At 45.1% G+C, this 10920-nt stretch overlaps 2 protein-coding genes across 2 annotated transcripts; one reads left to right on the top strand and one right to left on the bottom strand.

The window, feature by feature from the left end:
• Window positions 1-3764: 3764 nt before the first annotated feature.
• On the top strand, window positions 3765-8688 carry LOC102705180 (single-strand DNA endonuclease 1). The gene is made up of 13 exons (XM_006658952.3): window positions 3765-4010; window positions 4111-4175; window positions 4273-4397; window positions 5180-5231; window positions 5306-5378; window positions 5529-5602; window positions 6350-6409; window positions 6519-6666; window positions 6781-6880; window positions 7097-7179; window positions 7303-7403; window positions 7476-7606; window positions 7919-8688. The coding sequence occupies exons 1-13, from the start codon at window positions 3791-3793 to the stop codon at window positions 8532-8534; spliced, it is 1848 nt and encodes a 615-aa protein (XP_006659015.1). The 5' UTR covers window positions 3765-3790; the 3' UTR covers window positions 8535-8688.
• On the bottom strand, window positions 8549-9981 carry LOC102707052 (molybdate transporter 1-like). The gene has a single exon (XM_040527234.1). It carries the CDS (start codon window positions 9955-9957, stop codon window positions 8581-8583), a length of 1377 nt encoding a protein of 458 aa, XP_040383168.1. The 5' UTR covers window positions 9958-9981; the 3' UTR covers window positions 8549-8580.
• Window positions 9982-10920: the final 939 nt, after the last annotated feature.

The following is a 10920-nucleotide window of genomic DNA, read 5'->3' as shown; positions in this document are numbered from 1 at the left end:
TACCCATTTCTCTTAATTCTTACTATTTTACCGTCCCATATTTTTATATGTACTACTAAGGAGTAAGGATTATCTCTAAACATATCACATATACTATATATATCGTTCGCCATAAGAAGAATCAATATTTTCAGTCGGTTAATTTTCTGATGTCCTTGTGATGCTAGGATGCATGTATAGCTCGTATCACACAGACTCAGTAAAATACCCAACCGAATCGTTTATTCAAAAAAAAAAAAGAGGCGTTATGTTTTTCTTATTCTTTTTTGCAAAGAAAAGATTGTATTATTGGCGGGGGCGAATCAGCATGAGGCGCCAAAAAATAAAGCAAAAAAACGACAGTCCGATAGCGATTTATCCCCGATCGAAAAGAAAAAGGTTAAAGCACATTAAATACCTTCAGCCAAAAAAATTGTTTTCTTCTTGAAGCCCCAAAAATGAATGACTGACAGCGTAGATGGGCAACAGATGACTGTGACTTGGAGACTTAATTAGTCACCGCTCGCTTACTTTAGCCACCCTTGAAACCTGCTTTTTGGCTAAGCTTTTAGGCGGCAACGAGACGAGACGTGTCATTAGCCATTAAAAACTTGAAGAACAAATTTATCTGGTTGGTTTTCAAAGGAATTATATAAATAATAATTCCAGTAAACATGCCGTTTAATAGCTTCACGAGTGTGATCGTAAAAACTAAGGCCGGCATTGGTATTTACCTTAATAAGGTTGCTTTCGATAGGAGGGGTAGATAAGTTAACTTATTCGGCACGGAATATGTAGTAAATAGATTACTATATGATTAATTAATTATTAATTATTTAAAAAATATATAATAGATTAATATAATTTTTTAAAATAAACTTTGCTATAGAAAATTTTTGTAAAAAATACACCGTTTAGCAGTTCGGGAAGCGTGCGCGTGGGAAACGAGAGAGTTAATCTATTTTGCCGGAGGAACGAACGCGGCCTAAGTTGTATCGAACATGGTCTATGTACATTTCTTAGTATAACCACAACACAACAGATCAAGGCTAGACATATACAGGACGTGTTTTGTTACATGTACAACTTGTTTGGTTGCTCCATTGCCCACACGAGCTAGGTTTTCCTTGTGCAAAATGCATCACACTTTTACTCCTTATCGAGGCCCACCTCGTACAGGTCAGCCTCAAGCCTATATATTGGGTGACTACCTCATTGTTTTCTTCAGCAACATCAACGAACGCTGATAAGCTATCTATGTTGTCAAATTTGGCGATGAGCAGGGCAATGACGTCAAGCTAGAGTGACGGTGATGTTGGAGAGTAGGTAACAGGGCGAGAGAGTTGACAGAATCTTTGTTTTGTTTTTTTTTTCCAACTAGATAATTGTTGAAGCAAAATCCACAACAACACATTGAAGGCCTCGGAGGTCGATCGGGTTAACTTAGTGCAGGTCGCACTCTTCTTAATTTAGTTTGGAAAGAAAAAATTATCCCCCCAAGATTAAAACTTTCTTCTGGCGGGCCATATCCAAAGCTTTACCCACTCGTTTAGCCATTCACTCCAGAATCACAAGTTTCTCACCTCTTTGCATCAGATGTGGTCAACCTGAAAGTGAGGTACATATCTTCTTCTTTTGCCCCTTTGCAAGACTAGTTTGGATAGCTTCTAATTTTCACTTTAATACAACTCTGATCCAAATGCTGAAGATTTCTCTCAGATTGCTTATTTCCTGTTGGCAAATCTTAAGACTGATCATATCATGCAAAAAAAATCCTGGTCTTAATGTGGCACATTTGGAAAGCCCGAAACAATAAATGCTTTAATTCTATTGAGGGTGACCCAACACAGGTTTGTATACAAGCAGAAGCCATGTCATCTAATTTCCGGAAAATTATGATGAATGAGGAAAATAACCAACAAGAAAGTTTATTGTCTACTGTCGTTGCCTCTTTTAATCGTCATATTCCTCCTGGAATTCACTGCTTTGTCGATGCTTCCTAGAACTCAAATGTTGCAGGCCTGGGGATCTTCATTCATAACTCGACAACGCATGAAGTTGTGTTTATTCAGGCTCATTCAAAAATTACACTTCCCCAATGCAAGCAGAGCTGGGTGCCTTAATACTTACCTATAAGCTGTGTGACATGCAAAATTTTTCTCTTCCTTGGTTTCTAACAGATGATGCAGGGATTGCAAATGCGATTACTAAAAAAGATTATATCTCCAACCCGCTGCACTGGAGTCTACTACCACTATGGTTCAAACTTCGACTGACTGTTCAAGACTCCAATCTTTAAATTCGCTGGATCCCAAGACAGCTCAACATAGTTGCTGACGATTTAGCTCATAAAGCCCGAACAATTCCTCTTAGTTCACAGCCAACTCGCCTTTGTCAAAATGCAAATCACGGAACTGACAGTTCCCACTGCCCACACTGGACGATGCTATCTTTTTCTTCACCTGATGTAATTCTATCTCATGTACTTTGCCTCTACCTTCAATAAAGCATGAGATTTCAAAAAAAAAAAACTTAGTGCAGGTCTAAAAGTTTCGGAGGTTCCAAATATGTCATTCAATTTCTCTACAATTAACAAGGAAAATAGATAGAATTTGGTTAGAACAACTAACAGATTGGCCGATGGACCAATGGATGTTGTTATGGCCAACAGATTGGTCTAGAAATACAATAATAGGCCAATAGATTATATTATCAATGTGAAAGCAATAAAATAGATGAGACTCTGAAATATTTTGGCTTAGGATTATTCTAATATCGATTATAGAAGCCATCTGAAACAAGCAAATAGATTATTGTGCCAACTTACTGTAGTCTTTAGCCTAGATTTGGTAAGCTCATCCAAGGACATCTTTTCTATATTATTAAGTGCATAAAGACCTACTACTCTAAAATATTTTAGATTAATTAATACCTTACCGTGTGTTACCTATTTCAGCTTAGAGTAACCTGCTTCAATAATCTAGATTATAATAATTCTATGTAAAAATAAACATGGTCTTAATAAGCTGAATCAAACATGTCCTATGTTGCCGTTGCTACTACAACCACAGAAGATATAAAAGCCAGACATATATAGGATGTGTTTAGTTACTTGTACAATTTGTTTGGTTGCTTCTATGACTATATGAGCTAGGTATTGCTTATGTAAAATGTATCACACTTTATCTCCTTATGTAGGTCCACCTCGTACATGTCAACCTCGAGCTTATTGTGACTACCTCATTTTTTTTTTTGCAACATCAATGGATAATGATAAGCTCTATGTACCGGATGGGATAACAATGATATCAAGTAAAAGAGAGAGTGATGTTGGAGAGTATATAGGTAATAGGGCAAGAAGGGGCGAGAGAGTATTTTGTTTCTTCTAACTATAATTAAATATCATGTGTGTTCCTATAGAATAGTAATGTACACGTAATCAGCTTCGAGCTAAATTAAAAAAAGAAAAGAAGCGATGAAAAAAGAAAATCAAACAACTTAAACTAGTGAGTTATATGGTTGAGAGATTGACATTGTTTTGACTAAAAAGGTAAAGTTAAATGTACCATAATTATAACCGTGGAATGTACTGTCCATAGCTTCACGCCAACGGCCAAGATTTTGTAGGTAGGGAGGGAGGGAGTCCGTAATTGGTTGGGTAGCAGAAGAAGCGGCCAAATCCGTAACCGTAGGCGGAAAGCGTATTTTTGATGCTCCCCTTCCTCTTTCTTCTTCTTCTCTCTTCTCTCTTCTCTCTTCCGTTGGCGCTGGCGAATTTGAAGTTTGGGGTGGCCGCCGGTCGCCGTCGCGGATGGGGGTGAAGAACCTGTGGGATATCCTGGAGTCGTGCAAGAAGAAGCTCCCCCTCCACCACCTCCAGAACAAGAAGGTGTGCGTGGACCTCTCCTGCTGGCTCGTCCAGTTGTACACCGCCCACCGCTCCCCGTCCCCGGACAAGGTCTACCTCAAGAACCTCTTCCACCGCATCCGCGCCCTCCTCGCCCTCAACTGCACCCTTCTCTTCGTCACCGGTAGGTACTCCTACTCCTAGCACTAGTATTTCCTATGCTACAGATGGAGATGGTGGTAGCGGCGATCTGAATCCGAATCCTATTCATTCATATGCTACAGATGGGGCGATACCTTCAGTTAAGCTGGCCACCTACAGGCGTCGCCTCCGACCCCCGACTTCTCATGTCAGTCAGTGCCATTGCGTTGCGTTGCATTGCATTGCATTCTCTCACATTGCCTTCCTCAATGGAATAATTTGCTTTTTTTGTTTCACTTGTTTAGCAGCCTGCTCCAGACCACCCCGACCCATCCATTTCGCTGCGTCGGAATAAGGGTTCCCACTTCTCCTGCATGATTAAAGAGGCCAAGCGTCTCGGGATGGCCCTCGGCATCCCTTGCTTGGACGGGTGGCTACTCACATTCTATTCCACTATCTCTTTATTATTCTTTAATTGCTAAAAACCATCAACATTGGTTTACCTCCTTCTCAAATGCTCTGCTAAATGCTGCATATGAACCACTTATTAGCCCGACTTTTCTGCATCTTAACATATGCACACGACCTAATGACATGTATCCTAGTGGTTGCATTTACGTGAGTAGCACCCAAAGGTCCTGAGTCTAAATCTATATATAGAGACCGAGTAAAACAAATACAATTATCTATTTTTTTTAAAAAAAAGGGGGGGTCCAGCTTTTCATACTTTAGGCATGATGATCACATATGGTGGTTCCGTTACACTAAATGTACAACAAACTAATGGGCTGTTGAATTTAGTTAGTTTTGTTACTCTGTAATAATGGTTGGCATACTTGTGGTGGTTTGTTTAGAGCCCCATGTTCAAATATGATTTATTGTGTTGTTTTGCATTTAAAAATTACTGTACCAAACATATTTCTTCGGTTCATAAATAAAAGATGTAGTATTACTGGGCTACTGAGTTGTGCATGTTATTGCTAGAAACAAGGCAGTAAAAGGCCTTGATCTAAGAAATAGAACTCCTAACCTTAAGTGCTCACATTTGAAATTAAGGGGTTGCATATGCTTAGATGCAGAAAAATTGGGTTATTGGCTCTAAGAGCTTGGATGATCTTAGAAGCTGGTTTAATTTCCATTATCGAAAAAAAGGACCTTGAATGGTCAAGAATGGACCATATACCTTTGTCTCACCATTATTTTCTTTAACAGAGTGGAGGAGGCTGAAGCACAGTGTGCATTGTTAAATTTAGCCTCATTGTGTGTAAGTCTGATACTTGTCCTAATCAGATGGAGTGCATCTGCTTGTTTTTTTATTTAATGCTTTTGTTGTTTCAGGATGGCTGTTTTACTTCGGATTCGGATGCATTTCTTTTTGGTGCTAGGACAGTTTATAGAGATGTTTTCATAGGTAATCAATTGATTGCTTATTGTCTTGCTTAATTTCATAATCACGACTCATCAAAATTCTTATTGCTGCATTATCTGCCCTACTTGTTTCATTATGAAGTAGTTTTTCTTATTTAACTGAAAATCCTACTTATGTTCTCGCTCGAATTAGGGGAGGGTGGCTATGTCATTTGCTATGAAATGGAAGACATAGAGAAAACACTTGGATTTGGTAGGAACTCACTGGTAAGTTGCAACGATTTATCCTGCCTGGGTTGAATCTATGGCATCTCTTCTGAACCAATGTTTTGACCTTTTCATCTAATGTGATGTATCACAAATAATAAAAAGAAACTTACTTGGCTATTTCCCTAGCTACTCCCTTATCTAAACCAATCACAACCATTTCTTATTTAATTTCTCCACCTATTTCATCTCAACCAATCAGAATCATCCCCCATTTAATTTCACCTCTCTTCTTAATCCCCATGAAACCTCTCCAAAGTTAACTATATTTTTTGTATGAAGGGAGTAATAGATAAAGACATATAAGAGGAAGTGTCAAATATTCTTTTAAGAGTAGGCTGTGCTGCGGTTAGAATAATGGCAAGTGGCTGCAATTTACCGATTTTGTACAAGAACATGCAAGAGAGCAACACTTATTAGTCATTATTTTACTCTGATATCACAAGAGCTGAAGACAATATCTCAGCAGACTCTTAAATGTTCTTTGGGAGTGATGATCATGCATTAGTATTACGCTTTGTCTCTCACTGGAAGTTGCATCTAATTGAAGATGACTTGTATGATAATAAGTTCTTCATAGTCCTAGGGGTAAGTAATTACATAACAGGACTACATCTCCCATGAACATCTAACTGAATGCCTCTTTTGTTTGTATGAGCTCCAGATTCTCAGGAGTTTTTCGTACAATAATGCATAAATGTTTATCAGATTTTCCCTGAATTCCTCCCAACTTGCCAATCTTTTCAGATATCACTTGCAGTGCTCCTTGGCAGTGACTATTCTAATGGAGTTAACGGTTTTGGCCCAGTAAGTACCAAAAGGCCTTCATTTTCGTTATCTTAGTATAGCGTTCATCTATTTTTTGGGATGTAAGTTATCATTATATTTTATAATGATTATCTTCTAAATGTTCCAGGAAACAGCATGCCGGCTTGTTAAGTCTGTAGGGGACAATTCAATTCTTGATCAGATTTTGTCTAATGGGGTTAAAGCTACAAGAAAATGTAGAGGGAAAAATATTGGAAACAAGGCGGATGACATGTGCCCCAAAGCAAGTTCCTGCGGTAAAAGAAAATCTGTTGTAGTTTTTGCTAATTATTTAAATAGTTAGCTCTGTCAAAAACATTTCATGGACAGAAATTAGAAATTTTCATTTATGCACTGCCCTTGTTTTACAGAGGTTGGGATGACCCAAGACTCTGATGGTCAATTTCGTGATGTAATAAATGCATATCTGGAGCCAAAATGTCACTCACCTGATTCGGAAGCTGTGCAGAGGTAAAAGAGTTTGTGGAAAACTACTACACCATATGGTTTATTTATCTCAGATAGTCAGGTTCACGTTCAGCCCCAATTGTTGAGATGATGCTTTACTTTCAGTATGCTCTCGCCTTGTTTTTTTCTCTTGTCACTTTTGGGTGATTCACGGGGAAATGATAGTAGGCAGTTGCTAAATGGTTTTGTGCTGAAGATTTGTTTCTTCTATCTCCATAGGGTACAAGGACAACATCCATTTCTTCGCCCACAGCTTCAACAAATATGTGAGGAATATTTTGATTGGAGCCCAGAGAAAACTGGTATTTATGAAATCCTCAACTATTATGATCGGCTTTATTAGTTTATGCAATAGGAAGGGAGTAACATATTCTAGCAATAAAAATATGGAATGTCCGGACTTATTTTCTTGTATATGTCTCCAGATCAATATATACTTCCCAAGATTGCTGAGAGAGAACTTCGGAGGTTTTCAGACCTTCGTTCTGCGTCATCAGCACTAGGAATAAAGCCTTTGTTGAGTGAGGTAAAAGCTTTGCTTCATCTGAAGCAAACATTTTTCATGTACCTTTCTCAAGTCTAATTATCTAATTTACAGATTCCAGTACCATGCCCTGTATCTGCAATTGTAAAGCAGAGAAAAGTTCATGGGAAAGAATGTTATGAGGTTTCGTGGAGAAATATAGATGGACTCCAAGTTTCAGTTGTTCCTGGGGATCTTGTTCGAAGGTAGTAACAATTCTCCTCTCTAATCCTGCAATAGCAACAGTGGTTGTAGGCATGTAGCAGTTTTGTGGTAATGTGGCACGTTCTTTTAGAATATTGTGAGGTGCTCTTTTAGAATATTGTGAGGTGCAACTAGGATAGAAAGCATGATAAGACAAATATTATGACTAGTTCAAGTAGAAGTGTATTGAACCCAGAAGTCAGTTGCTTGACGCAAGAAACAATTTTCGCTCATTCATTTTTCATTTCTTTTTTATGTTAAGTGTAAGTAGGATTGTTACCCTTTCCTAAATGCTTTGCCTGTACAAACTGCAGTGCGTGCCCAGAGAAAATAGCAGAATTTTTAGAGAAGAAGGGTGAAGAGAAGAAGCAGAAGAGGAGAGCAAGGTCAAAAAAATCAGGGCAAGCTGCAGTGAGGGATGTTGATGAACGGCTCCAAGAGCTGCTGCTTGGTATTGAAGGCGATAGCGGCGTCCTACTGGGTGGTAGAGCCAATGGGCCTCAGAGTCTGACAGCAGCCCACAGTGTGGAAGATATAGTTGATCTGTCCTCTCCATCTCCTCCTGTTCGGAAGGTTTCAAAGTCCCAAAAGATGACGGCTGTGGATGTGGATGTCAATGGGATTGATCTTGGGTTTCAAACTAAGCTGGGTGGTATGAATATGAAGACGAATACACAATTCAGGAGTGATGCTGACAACGTGATTGATCTGTCTTCACCCAATCCTGCTGCTGGTATTAGACCTGGTTCCCACACTGGCATTGTTGGCAAGGAGGATGGAGCAGGAACAGATGGTGGCACCATCGACCTATCCTCTCCGTGGCCGGCGAGATCAGGTGGGCATGATGATGATGATGATGATGTAATACACGATAGGAAAGCGAGGGAGCTGAGATTGTTCCTGGACAGCATAAGGAACGAACTGTATTGATTGATTGATTGATCGATCGATGGATCAATTAATTCATGGATTATTATTAATAAGTAGCAAGGGAGTTGAGGGCGTAGGCCCTGAGCATGAGGAGGGCGTGGGCGATGACGCCGCAGAGGAAGCCGAGCGCGGCGCTGGAGCCCACGAGCGACACCGCCGTGCACACCAGCATCACGAACGCCTCCGCCCTCGTCGCCATGTCCCTCGCCGCCGCCGCCAGCTCCACGCCGGCGAACAGCAGCAGCGCCCCGAGCAGGCCGACGGGGAACTGGACGAGCACGCGCAGCATGGAGCCTCCCAGCAGCAGCCCCAGCGCCAGCTTCAGCCCGCCCAGCGCCGCCACGCACCCGCCGCTGCGCCCGCCGAACCTGAACTGCCCCGCCAGCCCGCCGGCGCCGTGGCAGCACGGCATGGCGCCGAACCAGCACCCCACCAGGTTCATGGCGCCCATGGTCACCGACACCGACGTCGCCGACGCCTCCTTCCGCTCCGGGAAGAGGTCGCGCGTCAGCTTGCACACCGCCACCACCGAGTTGAGCACGGACAGAGGGATCTGCGGCACCGCGCCCTTGATTAACCCCTGCTTCCACGCCTCCCGCGGTATCCGCACCACGCGCATCCGCGACGGCCCCACCCGCAGCTCCCGCACCGCCGCCGGCTGCCGCGCCACCGCGAATGCCACGCCCACCACGAACACGATCACCGCCGACGGAACCGACGACGCGGCCAGGCGCCGCCGCCAAGAAGACGAAGACGAAGACTCTTCCTGCTGCTGCTGCTGCTGTGGGAGAGTATCAGAAGAAGAAGATGGTGGTGCAGCTGCTGCTGCTGGGTCGCCGGCCCCGTTGACGAGCACGATGAAGCAGACGGCCGCGATGGCGAGGAGGAGACCGTCAAGGCCAGCCCAGGGGCGTCGGGCGAGGGACCTGGCCTTGGCCAAGTCCTGGTCGTAGCGGATGTACTTGACGGCGGCCATGGCGAAGCTGAGGCCCTGGGCGAGCTGGATGCCGCGGACGACGGGGAGAGGGACGAAGCGGTAGACGAGGTTCATGAGGCGGGTGACGCCGAGGAAGAGGACGAAGGCGGCGGTGAGGATGCCAGCGGCCATGATCTCGGGGACGGCGAAGGAGGGGTCGGAGAGGGCGGCGGCGGCGATGGACTTCATGGGCTGGACGGGCATGGGGACGCCGTAGATGAGGCCGGTGAGGGCGTTGTAGACGCCGGTGAAGATGAGGGTGGTGCCGAGGTCGAGGTGGCGGGAAAGCGCCAGCGAGAGCACGATGGGTATGTACGTCCCGAGGTCGCCCATGGCGCCGTTCAGCTCCTCCCACACCGACCGGAATCGCAGCAGGTTCTCCCGCGCCCGCGCAACCACCCTCCTCCCCGTCCCCGCCGCCTCCGGATCATCTACAACGCTCGCCATGCCCCCATGCACCGCGCCGCCTGCACTGCACTGCATCCTTTTATATATAGCCACTCACTCATCTCATGTATTACTCTTCTCTACTGTAATTATTAGGCGTCGGTCACTGATGATGTATTGCTGCCATTTGGTCAACTAATTTAATATTAGGAAAATTTCATCCATACCACAAACTTTTGACTGGTACTTAAAAAATACCATAAAATTTTCCACCTTCCCAATAATACCACAGAAGCATGTAAGTGAAACGAGATAGCATGGGAAATAACGGCGCTAGACATTTCTACCCCGCTCCAAAATCTGGCCGACGCCCCTCCTCGCCCCGCCGGCCCACTCCCGCCCGGTGGCTAACTCCCCTCGCCGTCGGCCGACGCCCGGTCGCCGGCCGACTTTCCTTCCCGCCAGCGACGCACCTTCCCCGCCACCTGACGCCCGCGCCCGCCCGGCGGGCTGACTCCTCCGCCGGAGTAGGATCTAGGCGGTGGTCTCGGCCGGCTAACGCCTCTCCCCACCCCACCGGCTCACGCCCGCCCGGCGGCCGACTCCCTGTGCCACAGGACGACGCGCGCCCGCTCGCCACCACCGGCCAACTTCCCTCCCCATCGACCGCCGCCTCACCCAACGGCCCATGCCCTATCGGTCACCGACCACTGCCCCGACCGTCAGCAGACGCCCTGACGCCGACGCCCCTCCGGCCACCGCCCCGCCGACCAAGGCCCTGCCCGCCAGCGACGCCGATGCCCCGTCGTGCGACTCCTCGCCCGCCAACCGAGGCCCTGCCCTCCGACGCACGCCTGCCGACACCGACGCCCCACCGGCCACCGCCCCGCGCGCCCACCGGCGACGCCCAGCCCGCCCAGCCCATCCTGCTCGCCCGTCCGCCGGCCAATGCCCCGTGTTCATCTTCATCCTCCCACCCTCTTCTCTTCTACACAGGGGTATTTTGGTCCTATAAAATGTGAA

Source organism: Oryza brachyantha, chromosome 8, assembly GCF_000231095.2.
Source record: "Oryza brachyantha chromosome 8, ObraRS2, whole genome shotgun sequence".
NCBI classification, from domain to species: Eukaryota; Viridiplantae; Streptophyta; class Magnoliopsida; order Poales; family Poaceae; genus Oryza; species Oryza brachyantha.
Note: the sequence above shows the minus strand (reverse complement) of the source record. Positions and strands in the feature narration are given on the sequence as shown.

Excerpts from the sequence above, each read along its gene's own strand:
- LOC102705180 (XM_006658952.3), top strand. The coding sequence starts at position 3,791 with ATGGGGGTGAAGAACCTGTGGGATATCCTGGAGTCGTGCAAGAAGAAG. Across the intron at positions 5,379-5,528 it reads TTATAGAGATGTTTTCATAG|GGGAGGGTGGCTATGTCATT; the intron begins GTAATCAATTGA and ends CGCTCGAATTAG. Across the intron at positions 7,404-7,475 it reads TAAAGCCTTTGTTGAGTGAG|ATTCCAGTACCATGCCCTGT; the intron begins GTAAAAGCTTTG and ends TCTAATTTACAG.
- LOC102707052 (XM_040527234.1), bottom strand. The coding sequence starts at position 9,957 with ATGGCGAGCGTTGTAGATGATCCGGAGGCGGCGGGGACGGGGAGGAGG.